A 22,500-nucleotide genomic window follows, 5' to 3' on the forward strand; every position below is an offset into this window, starting at 1 on the left:
AATAATTAAATATGTATGTAACTTGCCGAGCACGTGCTCCTATTATGTGTCATAATTAAAAAGCACAAAGCGTAAAGAACACGCAAGTGTATTTCTCATCACGTGTTGATTATTATTAACTGTAACTTTTCTAATATTAACAAAGAAAAAAAATTCTTTTCGTGTTATCTGACACGAAATCTATTTTATCCTTTTTTTTTTTATTCTTTACTTTTCTTTTTTTTTTTTCTTTTTTTTTTCAATTTGCTGAAATTCAGCACACTTTCACCGTGCGTCAGAACGTAACGCTTTCGATAAGAGTTCCTTTTTTGTATGTACATACATACATACATAAGTATTTATATTTCTCGATTGATTGCAAAAAAATTCATATCCATATTAAACTAATCTGATTTTTCTAATTTCTACTTTAATAATTACACTTGAGACCCTATCATTATCATAAATAAATTAATGTAAACATATATCTAATCCAATACTTTTACAAATACGATTAGATTAAGTTTACCTCTATGAATATCTTAGTTAGATACAATTAAAAATAGTTATATCAAGCAATTAAATAGGCTATTGCATAAATATAGTCATCGTTCTTTTACTTTTCTTTTTCTTTTCTTTTTTTTTCTTTTTTTTTCTTTTTTTTTCTTTTTTTCCATCGTTCTTATCAGAAAAAGATATCAAATATTAATTCGTAATATCATTGAACCCCTATCATGCGGGTATTTTTTTTCCTTCTTTTATATTTTTTTTCTCTTCTATAATAATCTAATTGAACTTGTTGGTATCAAATGTAACTCAATGTCAATAGAGTTACGTTATGACGACATCATTCAGAAAGCCATGTAAAACGATATTATGCAATTTCGATAAAGTAAATTTGATGTTTACAGAATGGAAGAATTTAAAACGGGGAGGAAAAAAAAAGGAAAACAAGAACAAAACAAAAAAAAAACCAAAAGATCAAAAGGTATTGTACACTTATGTACAATTCCAATGCATGGTAAACATATTATAACACGTATATACGTGCACTTAAATCCGATGAAATATTAAACTTTCTTTCTTCGTAGATTTACGATTGAAATTTTTCAGATAAGAATGAGAGAATGTCGTATAACAATGACTACGTTTTCGCTCTTACTACCTTCTTATTTTAACAGAGATAAATGATCTTCTCCCCGATGTAAATACTTCGAATGTATTGACTGTTGTATGAGTCAGTGAACGGAAGAAAGGCACACTTTCTCGTCGAGCAACTTTCACCGTCGATGAAGTCCGTGTGTAGTAACTTGTTCCGAAAAGTCCTCCTTTTTCTCGCACACACGTAATTTTGTAATTAGACTCCCCTTACACCCCTTTCTTTCTATCTATCTCTCTCTCTCTCTCTCTCTCTCTCTCTCTCTCTCTCTCTCTCTCTCTCTCTCTCTCTCTCTCTCTCTCTCTCTCTCTCTCTCTCTGTCTGTCTGTGTGTGTGTCCATCTTTGATCATCAATTTTTCATTCAACGTGACAAAATGACTCGTATACATACTATCGATGTCATTCAAATAAATTTTATGTTAGATTATACATTGAATGAAAATTAAGTTTCAAGAAGAGAAAAGAAAATAAAAAAAAAGGGAGAGAGAGAGAGAGAGAGAGAGAGAGAGAGAAAGAAAAAATAAAGAAGAAAAAAAGAATTAATATTCCTTAGAAAGGAATTATTATTCCTCCACTTGTATGTAATTAACCCATTAAACGATATAAAAATGTCATGTCTCATTGAATATGCATAAATAGAACGTGGGATGACAAAGAGACATTTCTAAGCTACACGTATTCTTTACGTATTTTCTTTCTGTTCTTGTTCTTGTTCTTCGAAAGAAAGGACGAAAAAAAAAAAGAAAGGAAGAAAGATCGCCTCGGTAACAATGGCAGAGCATTGTTGACAAAGGAGCAGAAATGAAAAATGAAGAACATGTCTCCTTCTCCCTCTCTCTCTCTCTCTGTAATTTTATAATGATACACCTCAAAATTTGGGTTACTTCGAAACCGGTTCTTCCCTGATTCAAATATATTTCTTTCTGCCGAAATATTCGAAATGAGTTTAGAAGCCGGATCCTATGAGGGGATTTAGAAAAGATATATATATATATTTGTAAATTCTAGTTCAATCGGGAATTACTCGAAATAAATTAGGTCGTCCTTTTTGATTTTTTTTTCTTTCTGTTTCCTTTCTTTTTTCTTTAATTTTTTTTCTTTCTTTCTTTCTTTTTTTTTTTTTATCATACATCCATAAACACAAAATTCTTATTAACTCATATTCTTCGATCAAGAATTCGAAGAAACATCAGAAAATATTCGAAAGTTACTTTCGACTTATACTTTTCGCAAGTATTGCATAATACATATGGAAGGAATACTTATTTATTCAGAACACACATTTGAGTAATGGGTTTTTCACCGTCTCATCGAATCATAAAAAAGAAAGATAACACGTGCTTACCATAAAAGAATTCTTGACAAATTTATATACATATATATATATATATATATATATATATATATATATATATATATCGTTACACAAGAGATTATGTGATGACAGAAAAAAAATGTTTTCATGCTTTTCTTTTCCTTCCGTCCCCCCACCTTTCTTTCGTTTTTGTTATTTTTCTTTTTTTTTTTTTTTTTTTAATTTCATAAATCCGATCAAAAAATTTTCAATTTTTATTTTCAACTTTAAGATTGGAGATTACAAATATGATTTTTTAAAAGTTATTTTCTAATTACAGAATTCTTTTTAATATGGAATATATTCGGTGGAGCTCTTTCGTATACCGAAGAAATTGTACGATATCATGGTCAACGTAAGTATAGAGATGATTTATTCAAATTTATGTGTTACGATTGTAATTAATGTAATATTTAGCATTAGGATATAGAATGCCAACGTCTTATGGACTACCGACACGTGGATGGTCATCGGAAATATGGAATCCTGGGGTACGAAGAACGGGAAGTCAATTGTACAGAAGGGACGTTCAAATTCGACCGCCCCATGTACACTTCGTTAAGATCGAAGAAGAACAAACCGATCCTTTGGCGACTTTAAGCGAAACATTAGGTGCATTGAATACCGTGGGAAGTTATATCGTTAATATGACGAGAGGAATGGAGAATTCAAGTAGCCCGCCAAAAGAACTTCCATCTGCATTGTATACCATTTCGAAAAATATTTTAGGTGAGATCGTTTTATTAATTTGTTTAAAAAAATCATTCGCATGATCATTTATAAACATTTATTTTTTAAATATCATAGGACTCAATGTAACAGACAGTATAGCACCATTGGTAAGAAGAGGTGTTGGCTTAACATCCAAACCATCAATCAAGATACAAACAACAGCAGCAACAGCAGCAGCAGCAACAACAGCAACAACGACGACGAGAACAACAACAACGACAACATTAGAACCTACAGTCATAGCGATAACACCAACAAATTTATCAAGACCTATTTCTCAAGCACTTCCTCAACAATCAGTGGAATTAGCTAACAGAGATAGAGATTCTTTATTACCTACATGCATTACGGCAGAGGGTTCATCGGGGAAATGTCAAGATCTCAGCAATTGTCCGCAATTGCTGTTGGATTTAAAAAAATTAAGACAATCATTATGCTTTAAAAGTATATTCGTACCTGGTGTTTGTTGTCCTACGAAAAAATCAGACGATTTATCGGATGATGGGTAAGTTAAAAAAGAAAAAAAAAGTTTAAAGAGCTATCGATTAATATTTGATTTCTGGTTTTAATATTTCAGAATAATTACTGGTACCATTTCACCGGCATTAATTCAGACCACTATTCGACCTACTCGACCACCATATCGTCCTATAAAACCACCTACACCACGACCTATACCATTGTATCCAGTTGATTCATCTACATTAGAACCATCGACCGGAACGATCCAGATGCCAGACTTGTCAATTAATAATTCGAACAATGTCGAGACATTAGGCACCGTCGACAATAATTACATACAAGATGACGAAGGTATATATACTTAATACCTATAAATAATAATAAATTTCGTTCTACGATCATTTTATTATCAATCGAGAAAGTGAATCGAATATTTTTTTTTTTTATATGTTAGAATGTGGAGTGAGAAATTCTGGAAAATATAGGGTCGTTGGAGGTGAAGAAGCATTGCCAGGACGTTGGCCATGGATGGCAGCTATTTTTCTTCACGGTTCTAAACGTACAGAATTTTGGTGTGGAGGCTCCTTAATTGGACCACGGCACATCCTAACTGCTGCGCATTGTACGAGAGATCAACGACAACGACCGTTAGTGAAGAAAATAATTTTTTTTTTTTTTTTTTTTTTTTTTTATTATTTTTTATATTATTTTTAAGATTAGGAAAATTAGGAATTGCAAAATGAATCTAACGTTTCTCATATTTAAATGATAGATTCGCCACGAGACAATTCACAGTACGCCTTGGTGACATAGATTTAGAAAGAGACGACGAGCCGTCCTCACCAGAAACTTATGCTGTTAAAGCGATTTATGCTCATCCAAAATTTTCTCGAGTTGGTTTTTACAACGATATCGCTGTCCTTGAGTTAAACAGACCTGTGAAAAAGTCACCCTATGTAATACCAATATGTCTACCACAGGGACGCTTTCGTAGCGAAGCATTTGCTGGTGCTAGACCAACTGTGGTTGGATGGGGAACAACCTATTATGGTAATTTCTTATTTAAAATTATCCTAAGTGTATATAACGTTGTGTTGTGTTAGACGTGAAAAGAAAAATTTATGAAAACATGTAACAGGTGGAAAGGAAAGTACAGTTCAACGACAAGCAGTATTGCCCGTATGGAGAAATGAGGACTGTAATGCGGCTTACTTTCAACCAATTACGAGTAATTTCTTATGCGCTGGTTACAGTCAAGGTGGCAAGGACGCTTGTCAAGGTGATTCAGGTGGCCCGTTAATGTTAAGAGCTGAAGGTCGATGGATGCAGATAGGCATCGTATCTTTTGGTAACAAATGTGGTGAACCTGGTTATCCTGGTGTTTATACGCGTGTCACGCAATATCTCGATTGGATAAAAGGCAATTTAAAATAAATTCATTATATCTATATTTTTGACATGTGCCAAGGAATAATAAATGGCATTTTCTTTTTTTGTACAGTTTCTAAACATGTACAGTATAATGTCAATTTGATTTATTAATCATATTATTGTGAATACATAATAATGTGACCAAGTGTATATTCATTGAATATATGTAATTTATTGTTATTATATATATATATATGTGTGTGTGTATGTATATTGTGTTATCATTGTTTTTTCTTTTGTTTTGTTTTTGTTTGAATGAAACCCATATCATTTTTTCAGCAATACTTTTAAGTCATAATGTATATATATGCATTACAATCGCCATCTTTAGATCTAGGCCATTTTGTCATCTGTCTAGTGTCATTAATTTATGGTCGTTTGTATCAAAATTTGTAAGTTTTATAAAATATATTTTTTATGAAATGATTGAATTAAAAAAATCATTTTTAAAAAAAAGTAAAACTTTATGATGCGAGTATGATAATTTTTTTCTGCTTTATATACTCTTATCATCATGTACAAAATTGAATAATTTTATATAAACACATTTAAATTTTATAATTAAAAATCAATTTTAATCATGTCGGTTGGAATTAAAACTAAAAGCGTTTCGGTCGAAGATTTAGGAAGCATCGTGAAGCAAATGATCAATGGAGCACTTGAAAATACTGGTTAGTATTATTGTACGTCTACAATAATATATATATATATATATTTCTGGATATTTAATATTATTTAAAATATAAACATTAGCACAAATTGCCAAGTTACATAAGATTGTTTATGAAGAATGGTACTTCAAAAAAATGGCTGAATTAAAAAATTCAAAATCAAAAAAAACATCAGAGAAACCTATTGAAGATACTAATAAGGTTTTATCTTACAATTACATATATTTTTCTAACACATCTACAATATTAAAATTAATAATATTTTTAGAATACATCTTCATTGGATATACTAAGCAACGAATCAACTTTAAAACACGTACTTAATTTGCCATCATCTAAAATTACAATTAATAATTATATGAAAAAAAATGAAAAATTGAAAAACGAATCGAGCAGAAAATGCAAAGCAAAATCATACTTAAAAGATAAATCCAAAAGTGATTCCATATTAAATAATATTGAAAAGAATAGATATACTAATTTAAAAACTCGCCTACAAACTCGTTCGTTAACTTCTAGTAACATTATTGGCTTTAATAAATTCAATTCTCAAATTCCAATTAATAAAGTAAGTTTATCAAATGAAAATATAAATGTATGGGTGTTTAATTTTTAATATTGATCTTAAATATTTCTAGATAAAACAAAAAAATTATGCCATTGAACATCAAAATATTGTTCTAACTAATGATACAAAAGTTAAGGCAGAAAAAACATACTCGAACAAGAACACAAAATATGATCTAATTCAGAACGATGATAAAATACAAGATAAAAAAATGTTCGATTAATTTAAAAAAAAAAAAAAAAAAAAAAAAAAAAAAACAAATTTAATCAATTAAATTAGCTATTATAGAAAAATAAAAAACATTTATTTTCCTTCTTCTTTTAACAGGAAACGTGAACATAAAAATAGCTTAGCATTTGAGAATTGGAAAAAGCAAAAAAATATTAAGTATAAACAAATGATCAAACAAGAACAAAAGGAGAAACAGCAACAATTACAAGCTAAATTAGCTGAGATGGAATCAAAGAAACGTGCTCAGGTTTAAAATATTTTTTTTTTTTCCCCCCTATATATATAAAATATTTCTATCTATTTAAACTATCAATTTTCAAATTGTATTTATAAAAATAATCGCGAAAATAGATGTATATTCGTATGAAGAAACAACAGAAAACGCAAGAGAGACAAAAATTATCTAAGGAATTACGAATTATTCAACAAATTAATCTTAAATCATATCAAAAACAAATGGAAATGAAACGTATCATGAATGATAAGGTTTTCAAAGAATGGAAAAGACGAAAAGATATGAAACTGAGAGAGCAAAAAATTATGTAAGATATAAATACGATTATTTTCATTTACTCCTAATGAATACTTTCATATTTCGATATAAAATATTTTCATAATATAGAAATCGACAATATGCTAATTATTATTACCAATTACAACAACAACAACAAAAACAACAACAACAACAACAACAACAACAACAACAACAACAGCAGCAGCAGCAACAAGAGCAGCAGCAACAACAATGCCAACAACAACAATACCAACAACAACAATACCAACAACAATCGAGACATACGAATTCTCCGCATAGGATTGATACAAATTTTAATTCCTGGTTGAATCAATTAGATTGGGTCTTACACGAAAAATATTTACGTGAAAGGCGTTATCTCGTACGTTCTTTTTACTGTCAACCAGCTTATTATGGTAATGCAGCTGATATCGCATATGCTAATTATTCATAATTATATATACTATTATATATTTTTATATAATGTATATGTGTATATATATATGTATATGTATATACATATACATCATTATTTATTAATAAAATTTCTTTTTTTCTTACATTATGTACATAATACATATGTATGGATACATTTACTAAATAATAATTATTTTTCTATCAATGACAAATAATAAAATAATAAATTAATACAATGAATTTATAGATGTGTGATATCACAACAATAATATTATAAAAACATAATATTATAAAAGGCATTATAATTAAATAATTGATAATGAAAATATTCTTTGGTTATTTCATATATATTTTTTTTTTAATATTTTTAATACTATTTGATCTATTTATAATTTATCAAATTCAATAAAGAAATAATACCATCTATTGCTCCATGCTCATATATTCTCAGACGCTCTTTTGTATTTTTTCTCATAATATATAAAAAAAACTTTTATTTATCATGTTTATCGGCATCTTTTAAATTATTCAAAGCTTTTTGAACTAAGGTTTCTAAATTTTTAGGAAGATTCATTTGTATAGTATGTACTGATTGTATTCCCGAAGATGAAGAATTGTCTACGTTTGTTTCTTTTGTATCAGTCACATTTTCATTGATTTTTTCCGTAGTGCATTCTGATATGTGGTCTAGATCATTACGAAGACTACTACCTGAGAAGTAACATTCGTAATAATTTATAACGATTTTAAATTAGAATATTTATACAAAAACTTACATTTTTGATCAACATCAGCACTTGTGTAGCCTTCCAATAATGTTGTTGTTGGTGATTCTATCATACTGTCCAACTCACAAATTCTCGAAGCCAAAATTCTGTATACACATTACATAGAAATATATTATTTATATAATATTTACATTTATATATTTAATATAATTTACATCAGGCTTACTTATTAGCTTTTTTCTGATGTGCTAAAGCTAAAGTTTTATCATTTAACGCTTCCATCAGAGCAGTACACAAACAATGTAATTCTTCTATTGCAACAGTAGATTTTTGAATTGGTATACGTGTTTGCTGCAAAAGCTCTTCAACTAAAATTATGATATATTATAAACAAACTTATATTTAAATTTTTAAATGATTGAAAGATTTTACTTCTAAAATAAGGTGTACCAATACTTTGAAATGAAACAATAAACCTTGCTTGTGTTTCATCACCATTCCAGCAGCAGGATTAACACCCAATTTAATGGTCCCTTTTGCTCTTTTACTATCCAGCATACTCTGACAATAAGAACAAATAAATGCGAATAAGTTTAAATATTCAATGAAAAAAATTATTCTTACTTTATATTTTGAAAGAGATTGTCTTGCCAGTTCTTTTTCTTCAAGTAATTGTTGTAATCTTTCTTGCAAATATCTAAATAATCAAATAATAGCTAATTATTATTAATTATTATTACTGAATAATAATTCAGAATTTACCTATTTTCATTAATAAGAGCATCTATATCCATTGGTTTGGATGCATTTAATGCTTTGGAAAGTTCATGATTTAATCTATGTGCTTTACATTTGAATGCATCTCTTTCTATCTCTAACTCATGTTTCTCATCGAGAACAGTTTGTAAATCTATTTGTAATTGTGAACACTAAAACGAATTAACAATAACAATATTATTTTCACGATTAATAATTTACTGACAATAATGAAAAATTAAATCATATAATAACCTTTATATTCAATTTTTCTAATTGTTCAATCATTTCTTCCTTTTGATGTATTGCCGACGTATATTGTGTTTCCTGTTGTTCTTTACTACTGCGATTATTATTTGTACGCAATATTTTAATATCACCTTGAACATCGCCTAACTTCTGTCTCAACATTTCAACTTGCAATCGGAGACATTTATTTTGTTCTCTTGATTCAGCAAGAAGATCTAACGTCCTAAAGTCGCTATCTACATTATAACTAAAAAATAAATACATTATGATACGAATATTGATTTAATATAAAAACAATAATAATATCATATCAATTACCCATTGAATTCTTTTGGATCATTTATTTGTTTCTTTAAATGTATAAATCGTTCTTGTACCTGTTCAGCCATTAACTTAAATTGATCCCTTTGTAATCTACATTGATCGAGTTCTTGATTTAAAAGAAAAAGTGCTTGCGTCTTGGCTTGCAATTTTTTTATCAATGTTTCCTACAATAACACATGATATAATAATATTGTAAATATATTAGTTCAATATCTATGTCAAATCAAACGTTCGAAATATTAGAAATAAACGTACTTTACATTCCTGATCGATTGCACTTTCATCGGATAATCTAATAAATGTGTTCTTTTGCTTTAATTCCTGTTCCATCATGTCTAATAACAAATCAGTTAATGCATAGGATAATTAAAATTATATACGATATTATTCCCTTTAATACGATTAACATATAAATTATATGTTTTTATAGATCAATCTCAGGAGCAAACTATTGCACTTCATTACATACAACACGCAACATATCCACATACATGCCTACATATTACATGGAAACAACTTAAAACAATGTACAGTATTACCAGACACAAAAATTTCTCCCTATTATAAAAAACGAATCTATGAAAATATATAAAATATAAATAATACGTAATGTTATAATGAAAATAATTTTGATTTACAAAAAAAAATATTATAATATCCTTAGAAGAAAATTATTGAACTTTTCCTTCTTCTACATTACAAACTTCTAACAAATATAAAGATCTTCTTTCATCGAACATTTGAAAAGAATTTTTCAAATACTTCATGAAAGTAAAAATAACAGGAATACTTTTGAATATTGGCAACACTGCCCATATGTATATCTAGAGAAGATTCATTTAATATCTTTCAATAAATATGCGACTTTAGCGACGGCTGCGGATAAATAATGAACTAAAATTAGTTTCAAAGCTTTACTGTACTATCATAGAAATCGATACGATATGTATCGATATGTTTTTAGTTTATATTTTATCCACGTATGTCGCTAAAGTCATACGTTTTGAACGAAATGTAGTGAACAGATTTTACAGTTTTACATGTGTAGCACGTGGGAATTTTTCAAAAGTAAAGTATTTTTAGATTTAGTGTAAATAAAATTAATTTCTGTATAATATTTCTTAAAGAAAAATGTCTATTCCCGACAAAGTTTTAATGAGAAAGATTAGAAAAAGAGAAAAGAATAAATTAAAAGTATTAAAGGAAAGATCTGACAAACAAAATGGTAAATGAAATCTATATAGGTTATGTACTTATAACAAAGTGTTATTTGTTCTACAATATAATGTTTAAAATATATATTAATAATTAAAAAAATACAAGTTTGATTATAGAAAAAGATTTTCATTTTGTTCTATGATATTTTTATTTAAAGGTGAAATTAAAAGTGAAGATCTTGTGGAGAATATTGATCAAGACGACGACGACGACGTAAAGGAAAAAATTGGAAATAAGCGTTTGACAACGCAAAATGGTCCTGCTAAAAGTAAGTTATATACACGTAGTTATGTTATCTATGTAAGATCTATAAATATATAATAATAATACATTTAATTATTAGAAAAGAAAAAGAATTTAGAAACATCTAAAATTGAGAATGAACAAGAGTCAAATGAGGAATCCATTAATGGTAATGAAATGGATACCATGGAAGAAAATGGAAATATAGAATCAAAGAATAGTACAGATGTCGTTGAGAAAAGCTGTAAGTTTGATAAAAGTTTTATAATAATTGTATTGTCGTTTTAAAAAGTAATACTAAATTATATTTTATCATATATAGTACCTGGATCTTCTATAGGATTAGAAATAACAAAAAATAATAGTTTTGAAACGTTGAATGAACGTGTATGTGAAAATACTCTTAAAGGAATAAAAGATATGGGTTTTACACATATGACCGAGATACAAGCCAGATCTATTCCACCATTATTGGAAGGCAGAGATTTAATTGGTGCAGCCAAAACAGGATCAGGAAAAACATTGGCCTTTTTAATACCTGCTGTAGAATTAATATATAAATTAAAATTTATGCCCCGTAATGGTATGTCCTTTATAAATATATCTATATAATAGATTTATCAACTCATGTAATATATATATATATATATATATATATATATATATATATATATATATATTACAATTCCAGGTACTGGATGTATTATCATATCTCCTACAAGAGAATTATCAATGCAAACATTTGGTGTTTTAAAAGAATTAATGAAATATCATTATCATACGTATGGTCTATTAATGGGTGGTGCTAGTAGACAAACAGAAGCACAAAAACTCGCAAAAGGAATAAATATTATTGTTGCTACGCCAGGGAGATTATTAGATCATCTTCAAAATACTCCTGACTTTTTATACAAAAATCTACAATGTCTTATTATCGACGAAGCCGATCGTATTTTAGATATTGGTTTTGAAGAGGAATTAAAACAAATTATTAATATATTGCCAAGTTGGTATTAATAATAATAATAATAATGAAAGAAATCTATTATAAATTTTCTTAAAGGAATAGAAAAGATAAGGTTATGTTATTCTATAAATTTTATTACAGAAAGAAGACAAACTATGTTGTTCAGTGCGACTCAAACTAAGAAGGTAGAAGCATTGACAAGTTTAGCATTAAAAAAAGAACCTGTATATGTTGGCGTCGATGATGAAAAAGATAAGGCGACTGTAGAAGGTTTGGAACAAGGCTATGTAGTTTGTCCTAGTGAAAAACGTTTTCTACTTTTATTCACATTCCTAAAGAAAAATAGACAAAAGAAAATTATGGTATTCTTTAGTTCCTGCATGTCAGTCAAGTATCATCATGAACTCTTGAATTATATAGATCTTCCTGTATTAAGTATACATGTAAGTATTCAAAATATATATATATTTATATTATATTTACATTAAATTGATTAATCTAAAACACAGTATAAAAAATATTAAAAATTTGAACACAGGGAAAACAAAAACAAACTAAACGGACTACAACATTTTTCCAATTTTGCAATGCTTCTTCCGGTATACTTTTATGTACAGACGTAGCTGCTAGAGGTCTCGACATACCCGATGTCGATTGGATCGTACAATATGATCCACCGGATGATCCTAAGGTATCCTATTGAGTGTTATATGTTAACGCGTCGTATATTAACATCGCGTGACATACTTTCGAACATAGAGATATATCTAAAATCTTAATTTATGCGTAGGAATATATTCATCGCGTTGGAAGAACAGCACGTGGTGAAGGTAGTAGTGGACACGCTTTATTAATTCTACGACCAGAAGAATTAGGCTTCCTTCGTTATCTCAAACAAGCCAAAGTCCCGGTCAATGAATTTGATTTTTCATGGAACAAAATAGCGGACATACAATTGCAGGTATTAATTAATTAATTTATTTATTTATTTATTTATTTATTTATTACAAAACATTTTTACAAAATTTAATTATCCATCTTTTCTTTTTTTCTTTTTCTTTTTTTTTAAGTATTCTAAATGTTAAATTAAATCCCGCGGAATAGTTCTTTGAATAAAAATAACATAACAGTGCGATTTGTATGTATCATCCGAAACACAAACGATAAGAATAATGAATATCTCGAAAGGAATAAATTATTATTCAAAAGCTAAAGTAGAAAAGATATCGCAGGAGACGCAATTATGGTAGTAGACGAGCTTACTTCGTGGCGTGAAAGTGCAAAAGACGAGGTACGGAAGTGCGTCGAATCGTTCGTGTTTACAAGGAATATACAAGTCGCAATAATGTTATTTCTTGTCTCATATTCCATCTCGTTTCATTCCATTGCATCTATTCTCTCTTTCCCCACTTCTCCCTCCTCCATCACCCTCCTCTCTCTCTCTCTCTCTTTCTGTCTCTCTCTAACAACTTTTCCAAGTTGTGTGGAGCACGACCTCCGCCTTATTTTTCATCTTTCTTGCACTCACTATCGTAACTGCATATAACTATTCGTCGTGACGAAGAGTGGGGTGGGGTGGGGTGGGGGGATGGTTCAAAGAGAGGAAAGAGGAGTTTCAATGGTGGAGGGGAAGAAGGACTACTGTGGTAGAAACGTGCGAAATGGCGCCCACACGCGTGATTCACGCACCACTCCCTTTTTGTTCCCCTTCCCCTTACCCCTCTTCCATCTATATATCTGATCGAAACCGATCCAGGAACCCCGCGATGCTTCGTTCGCATTTGGAAATTAACATTGAAAGACACCATATCGAAATTTGCCACGAGAAACTTCAAGAATCTGCAATATTTTTTGCATTTAAATACGTCGTCTTTTTCTTCTTTGCCTTCTTTTTTTTTTTTTTCCTTTTATTATTATTATTATTATTATTATTATTTAATTCTACCCAAGTATCTTTGACAAAGAGACGTAAATTAAAATTTAGTCAATTAATATTTCACGACGCAATTTATATAAATCGACTAAATTACATATTTGATATTATTACGTTTATCGTTTATATTTGAGAAGAGAGAAGAGAAAAAAGGAATAAGAAAAAAAAAAAAAATTCAAAAACTATTAAACATCCAATGACGATGAGTTCCTTTCGTACGAATTTGCTCTCGTAGTTTATTATATATATTCTTTTTTCAGCTCGAAAAATTGATCTCCAAGAACTATTTTTTAAATATATCGGCGAAGGAAGCGTTCAAGGCATATGTCAGAGCATACGACTCTCATCATCTTAAACAGATATTCGACGTTCAGACATTGGATTTGGCAAAGGTTGCCAAATCATTTGGATTTGTGGTTCCACCAGCAGTAGACCTGAGTATCCTTTTACAAAAATCAGAAAGTATATATCTATACAGAAAAAAAAAGAAATTAAGAACAAATATTTAATACAATTATTTGTTTCATATGAATTGTTACATTCAAGTTTAAAAATCTTTTAATTTTTATTTTTTAACAAACTACGTATATTGAAAAGCTTCTCGAAACGGTTACCTTATACACTATTAAAACATAGTTGGTGTTAAGAATTGACAATAGTTTCTTAGCTTTTCGTTATAAGTAGAATTTTTGAAAAGAAAAAAAAAAGGAGAGAGAGAGAGAGAGAGAGATTTTAAAACATATTACGTATATCAATTTGAAATCTTCAAACATAGATTATCACCTGTTTAAAAGTTTACTTTGACTGATATAGTTTAACAACTACTATTCACATACATACATATGTAATCTTGTTCCTTAACATGATAATAACTAACAGAAGTGGGAGCTAGCAAAGATTCGCGGCCACGGAAAAGGCTCGGCGGGGGCGGTTATGGTTTCTTCAAGAACATGAACAATCCAAATGCCTCGCGACAGTTGCAACGTACCAAGACCTTCCGCCAGGTGGGTAAACGTGGGAAGGACAACCGACAATTCACCAGATAACTTTTATATTATACTTTTTGCTTCGACGGTCATTTCTTTTTCTTTTTAATTCCATTTTTTTTTCTTTTTTTTTTTTTTTTTTTTTTTTTTTTTTTTTTTTTTTTTTTTTTTTTTAACTCGACCATACGAAATTTCCTTTAGAAGAGTTAACTTGTACAGGCGTTTAGATACACCATAATTTTTCCGATTTATCTTTTATACGTGTATGTGTCACCGACTAGAGACACACTATAAAAGGTAATACGATCGAGCGCCCAAAAGAAGTTTATCTTTTCTTTCTCGTAAAATTCGCTTCTTTTTCTTCTTCTTCTTCTTCTTCTTCTTCTTTTTCTTCTTTTTCTTCTTTTTCTTCTTTTTTGTTGTTGTTTCTTTTTTCCTTTCTTCCTTTTATCATCCAACACAAATTTTGTATAATTATGTTCATCGTAAAGTCAACTTTCCGTCGATTATTTTATTTATACCATTATACGAGGTGAATTTGAAAAATTCACGACTTTTTTCTTTTTCCAATGTATAAATTTATATTACATTCTCTTAAAGCGTAAGACAAAAGTCGCCAATTTTTCACATTGCCTTGATGATTATTACGAATATGATCAGGATCAGTTGTTTATTTAAATGACGTTGTAATCTATACGTAATATTTTTTTAATTAAAAGAAGAAAAAAAAATATATATATAAATACATTTAGTCTTTGTTACGTGTTGCACGAACAAATAAATTGTAAGTTTTATTGTTCAATATTTTGATGAATCATATTGAAAATATTCGAATAATTAATTTAATAAAATATATCGCCCTTTGCCTTAATCGGTGAAAGTGAAGTTCTCTGATCTGTTAGAGTCGACGAGCACAAATGAAAACCCTTTCTTTAACCCTTAAAAAGGAAATGGTAGTTGTAGTTCTTATGTCCCGTGTAGGATAAATTAAGGATACTCTATTGGAGTGTTCATTATGCAGGATCGGAGGAGAACTAATGGTAAGAGACAAATTTATTTATTTAAAATTTATTAGCAAAGACAACGGTGATCTTTTAGCGTTTTGTTGTTTTCAAGTGTCCACGGATTTTGTCGAACAGCAAAGATATTTCTTATAGATAATAAAACAATATTTTTATCTTATTGCATTATGAGGTCTTATTGCGGTGATGTTAAAAAAAAAAAAAAAAAGAAAAAGAAAAAAAAAGGAGAAAGAAATAATCAAACATATTAGAAATTGAATAAATTTTTTTTTTTTTTTTTTTTAAATAATTCATTCTAAATTGAAGGTCAAAATATTTCTTTTCTCTTCGACGATCAACACGTCATCCCAATTAAGTTTAATCAAATAAATTAATCCCATCGATCGATAACGAAGAACAAAAATGGGAGATGGACGTTTATATATCTATTTTTTTTTTTTTTTTTTTTTTGTTTGACTTTACAAATATATCATTGCATTACGGAGTTCCGATTGCTTAACAAAAAAGGAAATACATATTAGAACTGCGATAATTTTTTTCAATTAAAAAAGAAAAAAGAAGGTATCGTACTCGAAAAAAAATTCGTAAAATAATTCATTTAAAATTGAAGGTCAAAGTGTTTCTATACTACTCGAACGTTCAACTAATATCATCATTCTAATTAGTTTTAATTGAATTATTTAAATCCGTCGTTCGATGACGAAGAACAGAAAAAAGATCGACATTTTTTGTCTTCCTTTTTTTCTTTCCTTTTCGTTTTCTTTCTTTGATTTCGCGAATAAATTTCTCAAATTTACGTGGGTCGATCGATAGAGGAAGATCGGTCGAAAGCAAAATTGGAAAGAGGGTCTATTCTTCGAAGTTATTATATAAAATAGAATGTGTCTTTCGATTTGAAAAGAAAACGCGTGAGAGAGAGAGAGAGAGAGAGAGAGAGAGAGAGAGAGAGAGAGAGTGAAGATACATTGAGAAGAAAGAGAAAAAAAAGAAGACAAATAATAAAGTAAAAAAGAAAAAAAGAAAACAGAAGGAGAAATAATTTATAACGCTGGACACCCACGTGATCCAGCGATGGGGCCATGTATGGATATGTGACGTCAACGTTACTTTACATTAACCAATATACTTGTGTAGGCGCTGGATACACGGGCATAGAAGGTAACGCCCGTGGGAGAATGGTAAGGCGACAGCGCAGCCTCCGGAATCGGTCCAGCATCGATTCTCGATCTTTTCAAATTAGATTCGTTTCATCGATCTTAAAAGAAAAAAAAAAAAAAAAAAAAAAATATAAATGAACTAACAAAAAAAAAAAAAACAAATTATCTATCAAGTGTCACGTCTGATTCTGATTTAATTCTCTATTGAAAATAATTAAATGATTTGATGTTAAACGACGGAAAACGAGCCAGCATCGATTCTCGATCTTTTTGGATCACATTCGTTTCGTCGATCTTTAAAAAAAAGAAAGAAAAAAAAAAAAGAAGAAATAAATAAACAAACTAACAAAGTAAAAGCAGTTAATAAATTATTTATTAAGTATCAAGTTTAATTAGGATATAATTATTTAATTGAAAATAATTAAATGATTTGATGTTGAACGATGAAAATCGATCCAGCATAATCATTCTCGGTCTTTTCAAATCGATCTTAAAAAAGCAAAAGTAAAAGGAGTCAAATGTAAAAAAAAAGAAAAAAAAAGCTAATGATCATTTCCAAATGTCACGTCTATCTAACTCGTACGTAAATCTCTATTGAAAATAATTAAATGATTTGAAGTTAAACGATGGGAATCGATTCAGCATCGATTATCAATCATCTCCAATTCGTATTCTTTTCGTCGATCTTAGAAAAGGAATTTAAAAAAAAAAAAAAAAGGAAAAAGAAAGTAAAAATGAACTAACTCAAAAAAAAAAAGAAAAAAGAAAAGAAAAGAAATGAAACCAACTGATTATTTTCGAACTCGTATATAATTCTTTATTGAGAATAATTAGATAATTAGAAGTTAAACGATCGGCTCAATTACTTCATGTTTTTGACTTAGAACATTTTCGTAATAATCGAGTTGATTAGAAAAAAAGTAGAATAGAGAGATGGAAGAGAGAGAAAGAGAGAGAGAGAGAGAGAGAGAGAGAGAGAAAGAGAAAGTATAGTAGAGATAGAGAAAGGGGAAGGCTAAAGAGAATAATTAGGAGGGGAAGAAGGTTTGAATGACATCGATAAGAGGGAACACATCTGTATGAATGCGAGAGAGAAAGAGAGCGAGAGAGGGAGAAAGAAAGATTGAGACAATGAATCGATATTAAGAAATCGATATAATAAAACAAAGTGTCCCAATGATTTATTCATAAAGTTACTTATATATATATATCTTATTATATGTAACGATAATTTACATTTATACTTTAACAACGATTAACTTAACTTAACTCGTGATTACATTAAAGACGAATTACAATTTACAAAGGATAAATTATTTATTTTATTTATATTAACGACGAATTACAATTTACAACGAGTAACTTATTTACTCGATTTAAATTAACAACGAATTACAATTTATAACGAACAATTTATTTGCTCTATTTGGATTAATGATAAATTACAATTTACAACGAGTAACTTATTTATTCGATTTGGATTAACAATGGTATTTACAACGAGTAAATCGTATTAATTTTATTATATTTGGAATGTTCCGAAAAAAAAAAAAAAAAAAACAATTTCCTTTTTGTTTTAATTCTAAAAAAGAGAAATAGAAATGTATTTGTAATAATTTCGATCGATAAATTCGAGCAAAAGAAAAAATAAAGATTCGAACGAAAGATAATGTTACAACTAGTGGATACGAAATACATATCTCTCGACGAGAGAGAGAGAGAGAAAGGGAGAGAAAGAGAACGGTTTTCACTCGAAGAAAGTTTCAAGTGTCCTCGTGAAAGTCCTTCCCGATAATACCAACTCCGTTTGGTTATACACAGATATATAAATTTTTTTCTTTAAGATCAAGCCAAAGACCGACACCAAAATGCACCCACGCGTACTTTCGAAGATCAACGATCAGTAGGATTTACATTCCTTTTAAAGATACAATCCAAGTACCCTGCGTCAATCCATCTAACAGTAAACTTTCCGATTATGGAATACTTTTTCCTGTCGTTCTCTCAACTCTCCTTTGCTTTAACTAGAATTGCGTTAAAAAAAAAAAAAAAACTTTCGATGTCTTCTGATAAATTTTATTTAAAAAAAAGGAAAAGAAATAAAGAACATTGACGCAACGTTATTTTTCAGATTTTAAAAAAGTTTGTAGTATTAATTAAAAAAAGAATATTAAAAATTTTTAACCCATTATTTTACATTTTGAATGGAATGAGCGATTGATGGGTTTTTTTTTCTTTCTTTTTTTCTTTCTTTCTTTCTTTAAATCATTTAGTTAGTTTTATAATCTGAAAGAGAAAAAAAAAGAACAAAGATTAATTCAAAAAGTCGCGAAAAAAAGAAGCAGTCAATTTTTAAAATCACTTGTAGAAATTTTCCTATACATATCGTAAAAAATTCCTATATATATCGTTAAAAGAAGATAAGAAAAAAAAACCTTAAATCCATTAATTAGAAATAATATACGTTAATGAATGAAAATTTATTAAAAGTCACGTACGTTATATTGATTAATATCGATAAGACTACTTCTACGTGATTATTGATAGCAATGAATATAACTAATTACTGTTCATTACAACGAGTGATACGAAGAATATATCAAGCATATATATATATATATATATATATATATATATATATATATATTTACATACTTATGCAAATACATATATACATGACGAAATAAAAAGAAGAAGTTGATATTCATCATATCGTTGTTATCCGTTTGCTCTCGAGAGATGCGGAGGTTCAATATTATCTGCTTTAGATGCGATACATGAAGGTAGATTGAAAGCAAGTAGGTAGAATTATTAATTATGCATTCCGAGCCATATATATATATGTATATGTATATATATATATATATATATATATATATATATATATACACATATATATACTGTTCTGAGATTGTAACAACGTCGATGCGTTGATGTAATGTATCGTTTCGAGATAGGGAGGGGCCGTTGTTACGTTCTATGAGAAAATATTCAATATCTCAGTCTCTCTGTCTTCGTTCAATCCTTTTTTTCTTTCCGTCGCGTTTATAATTTTCCTTTTGTTTGTTTGCTTGTTTGTTTGTTTTTCTTCTTTTTTTATACAAAGAAATTAAAGATCATTAATCCATCTAACCAATGATGTAAATTAATCTAACAATGTCCTTTTCTTTTTCTTTTTTTTCTTCTTTTTTCTAAATAATAATAATTCGTAATTAATGTTACAATCATAACGATAAAAAGATTCCAATAGAAATTATCTTAGGAAAATGCTTCTGTACTTAATTCATGAGGATTCATAATTATGTTTTACGTTTCTTTGCATACCAAATGGTTTTATGGTCGTAAGAATACAAAAGACGTACGATAATTAAATGAGTGTTTTTTAAATGCTTCGGTAAATATCCACCTCATTTTGAACCGACGTGTCTTTGGTGCAACTCGATCTACGAATCGACTATTAACTAGTAATTGCTTTTGTAACATTATGTTACAATAGTACCTTTTGTATAACGAGTTTCTAAGTCGAGCCTTAAAGTCGTTAGACGAAAAATTATTTTCATTTTCTTTTTCTTCTTTTTCGTATTTCTTTATTTTTCGTTTTTCTTTTTTCTTTCTTTTTTTTTTTTTTGTTTTTTTTTTTTGTTTTTTTTTTCAAGCGTCCGTGAATTTCGAAGATAAAGTTTTTAATGATGGAGATAACGAAAACGATCAAAATATTCGACAGTTACATACGAATACATACATTATTTCCCACGCTCGTTCTTAAGATTTACAGTCTGTATGTCTCTTCTCTCTCTCGAAGGAAGCAGACATGACCCACTTATCCTAGCTATGTTAAGTGTAACGATATGTTATGGATCGTAAAACATAGGCGTCAAGGATATATGTTGTTACACCGAACACTTAACACTTGCATGCATCAATTCGTAAGCATCGGTATTAAAACGAATATGTATGGGTTATTACACGCAAATGCTTTTCTTTGTACGCTCATTAAGAATCGAGTTCTTTCAAAAAGAACGTTTCAATTAAAAATTCACTTTTAAACGTATCATAAAGCAAATATAAAAATAATCGTACAACGTCTGATCAAATAGGAATCTTTTGTTTGTCTTTTTCAAATTAATAAAAGTTTTAATATCTCTAAAGAAGAAAAAAAAAGAATAAAGAAAAAAAAACGGACGAACAAAAGAAACAAGAAGAAAGAAACTCGATCGAAGAACGCAAATTAATCGTCCTGATAGAAAATTGATTTTCGCGCGTTAAATAACAAACATGGTGGCATTGGACGTCTCCCCGAAGAGCCAAACGATCGTTTCGTTCGTAACATACGATCGTAACAACGTTTATATCGAGACGACACGAGTGCCACCTTAAAACGTTCATCAAATACGAATAATAAAATCTACAGATTCTCGTCTTTCTCTACGTAACGTTAAATCTTCCTTTTCGAGAATAAGGAAATAGAAGGGAAAAAATAAAGAGAAACGCGATAAATTTTGAATTAAAAAAGATATGGAAGAGGAAAAAAAAAGAGAGACGAACAAACGAACAAATAATAAAGAAAAAAGAAGAAAGGACAGATACGTCGCAACGAAAAATAAGAAAAGGAAAAAAGTGGAAATAATAATAAAAATAATAATAATAATAATAATAATAATTATTATTATTATTATTATTATTATTATTATTATTGTTATTATATAATCATTATTATTAAATATGAATATTATAAATATTATTATTAATATATAATTTATTATTAATGATAATGATAATAATAATTATTATTATTATTATAATACGGAGGAAGTAAAAATCACGGGGCGACGATGAATACTTATTTCGTTCCTGAGTTATCCAACCGCCATGCGTATCTCTCTCTCTCTGTCGAAGGGAAGAGGCACGCGCGCACGCAGAGAGGAGAGGCCGTATATGGTAGTGGGCGGCGAACGGCGAACGAATGCTCGCGCATGCGCATAACGATGGAGAATTTGGATGGGTTGCTTGTGGAGTGGAGGAGGAGGGTATACGGGTGGGAGGAGGGGGAAACGGGCCTGGGTTAGAACGATGCACGCACGGCTGGTGCAGTAGAGTCGAGCGTCTCGTAGCGTGTGTACTTATTTATCAACGATATTACGCGACGACATCCGCGAATATATATATATATATTATTATATATATAAAATATATATATATATGTATAATATATATATATATTATAAAGATTAGTAATATCGAGAACGAGGAAGCAAGAGAGAGAGAAGAGAGATATATCAAAGCATCGCGAATTCTCTCTCTCCTTTTTGAAATTCTTTCGTAGGACAACAACCCCCCGCGGTCCCCATCCACCCCCCCTCCCTATACCATCGGTCCTTCCTCTCTCATTTTCTCGTCC

General features: G+C 29.3%; 4 protein-coding genes across 8 annotated transcripts in view; 3 read left to right on the plus strand and 1 right to left on the minus strand.

Annotated features, from left to right (window-relative positions):
• The window catches only part of LOC118445798 (proclotting enzyme), an 8,334-nt gene extending 3,155 nt beyond the window's left edge, over positions 1-5,179 (plus strand). For 2 of the 3 annotated variants that reach the window (XM_035875717.2, XM_035875715.2), the window contains exons 2-8: positions 2,774-2,848; positions 2,911-3,222; positions 3,301-3,730; positions 3,803-4,038; positions 4,142-4,334; positions 4,460-4,737; positions 4,826-5,179. In XM_035875717.2, the coding sequence (XP_035731610.2) occupies positions 2,925-3,222; positions 3,301-3,730; positions 3,803-4,038; positions 4,142-4,334; positions 4,460-4,737; positions 4,826-5,121 (1,731 nt within the window). In that variant the 5' untranslated portion in view covers positions 2,774-2,848; positions 2,911-2,924 and the 3' untranslated portion in view covers positions 5,122-5,179. The remainder of the gene's footprint in view (positions 1-2,773; positions 2,849-2,910; positions 3,223-3,300; positions 3,731-3,802; positions 4,039-4,141; positions 4,335-4,459; positions 4,738-4,825) is intronic. The other variant, XM_035875716.2, reaches the window with a different exon arrangement.
• Positions 5,180-5,698: 519 nt separating this feature from the next.
• On the plus strand, positions 5,699-7,556 carry LOC146873042 (uncharacterized). Its single transcript, XM_085656835.1, has 8 exons — positions 5,699-5,789; positions 5,872-5,990; positions 6,058-6,357; positions 6,428-6,570; positions 6,685-6,835; positions 6,940-7,130; positions 7,211-7,306; positions 7,382-7,556. The coding sequence occupies exons 1-8, from the start codon at positions 5,699-5,701 to the stop codon at positions 7,554-7,556; spliced, it is 1,266 nt and encodes a 421-aa protein (XP_085512961.1).
• A 263-nt stretch (positions 7,557-7,819) lies between these two features.
• Positions 7,820-10,088, minus strand: LOC118445802 (coiled-coil domain-containing protein 149-like). 3 transcript variants are annotated; one of them, XM_085656834.1, is made up of 9 exons: positions 9,832-10,088; positions 9,571-9,740; positions 9,259-9,499; positions 9,010-9,176; positions 8,899-8,944; positions 8,724-8,808; positions 8,474-8,615; positions 8,296-8,393; positions 7,821-8,230 (listed from the first exon to the last, which is right to left on the minus strand). In XM_085656834.1, the coding sequence occupies exons 1-9, from the start codon at positions 9,907-9,909 to the stop codon at positions 8,013-8,015; spliced, it is 1,245 nt and encodes a 414-aa protein (XP_085512960.1). In that variant the 5' UTR covers positions 9,910-10,088; the 3' UTR covers positions 7,821-8,012. The 3 variants fall into 3 exon arrangements, with proteins under 3 accessions (XP_085512959.1, XP_085512960.1, XP_035731620.1); XM_035875727.2 differs by having other exon boundaries at positions 7,822-8,230; positions 8,872-8,944; positions 9,832-10,087; XM_085656833.1 differs by having other exon boundaries at positions 7,820-8,230; positions 8,724-8,944.
• Positions 10,089-10,590: 502 nt separating this feature from the next.
• Positions 10,591-16,177, plus strand: pit (probable ATP-dependent RNA helicase pitchoune). Its single transcript, XM_035875714.2, has 10 exons — positions 10,591-10,801; positions 10,952-11,062; positions 11,138-11,281; positions 11,360-11,620; positions 11,729-12,043; positions 12,146-12,447; positions 12,543-12,695; positions 12,795-12,965; positions 14,198-14,375; positions 14,817-16,177. The coding sequence occupies exons 1-10, from the start codon at positions 10,708-10,710 to the stop codon at positions 14,981-14,983; spliced, it is 1,896 nt and encodes a 631-aa protein (XP_035731607.1). The 5' UTR covers positions 10,591-10,707; the 3' UTR covers positions 14,984-16,177.
• The last annotated feature ends 6,323 nt before the right edge of the window (positions 16,178-22,500 follow it).

The sequence above is a fragment of the Vespa mandarinia genome, chromosome 4 (genome assembly GCF_050613455.1).
Source record: "Vespa mandarinia isolate Hongniang chromosome 4, ASM5061345v1, whole genome shotgun sequence".
Classification (NCBI taxonomy): domain Eukaryota; kingdom Metazoa; phylum Arthropoda; class Insecta; order Hymenoptera; family Vespidae; genus Vespa; species Vespa mandarinia.

Excerpts from the sequence above, each read along its gene's own strand:
- LOC146873042 (XM_085656835.1), top strand. The coding sequence starts at position 5,699 with ATGTCGGTTGGAATTAAAACTAAAAGCGTTTCGGTCGAAGATTTAGGA. Across the intron at positions 6,358-6,427 it reads CTCAAATTCCAATTAATAAA|ATAAAACAAAAAAATTATGC; the intron begins GTAAGTTTATCA and ends AAATATTTCTAG. Across the intron at positions 6,836-6,939 it reads AATCAAAGAAACGTGCTCAG|ATGTATATTCGTATGAAGAA; the intron begins GTTTAAAATATT and ends TCGCGAAAATAG.
- LOC118445802 (XM_085656833.1), bottom strand. The coding sequence starts at position 9,909 with ATGATGGAACAGGAATTAAAGCAAAAGAACACATTTATTAGATTATCC. Across the intron at positions 9,177-9,258 it reads TAGAAAAATTGAATATAAAG|TGTTCACAATTACAAATAGA; the intron begins GTTATTATATGA and ends AATTCGTTTTAG. Across the intron at positions 8,945-9,009 it reads GCTCTTATTAATGAAAATAG|ATATTTGCAAGAAAGATTAC; the intron begins GTAAATTCTGAA and ends TTGATTATTTAG.
- pit (XM_035875714.2), top strand. The coding sequence starts at position 10,708 with ATGTCTATTCCCGACAAAGTTTTAATGAGAAAGATTAGAAAAAGAGAA. Across the intron at positions 12,044-12,145 it reads AATTATTAATATATTGCCAA|AAAGAAGACAAACTATGTTG; the intron begins GTTGGTATTAAT and ends ATTTTATTACAG. Across the intron at positions 14,376-14,816 it reads TCCACCAGCAGTAGACCTGA|AAGTGGGAGCTAGCAAAGAT; the intron begins GTATCCTTTTAC and ends AATAACTAACAG.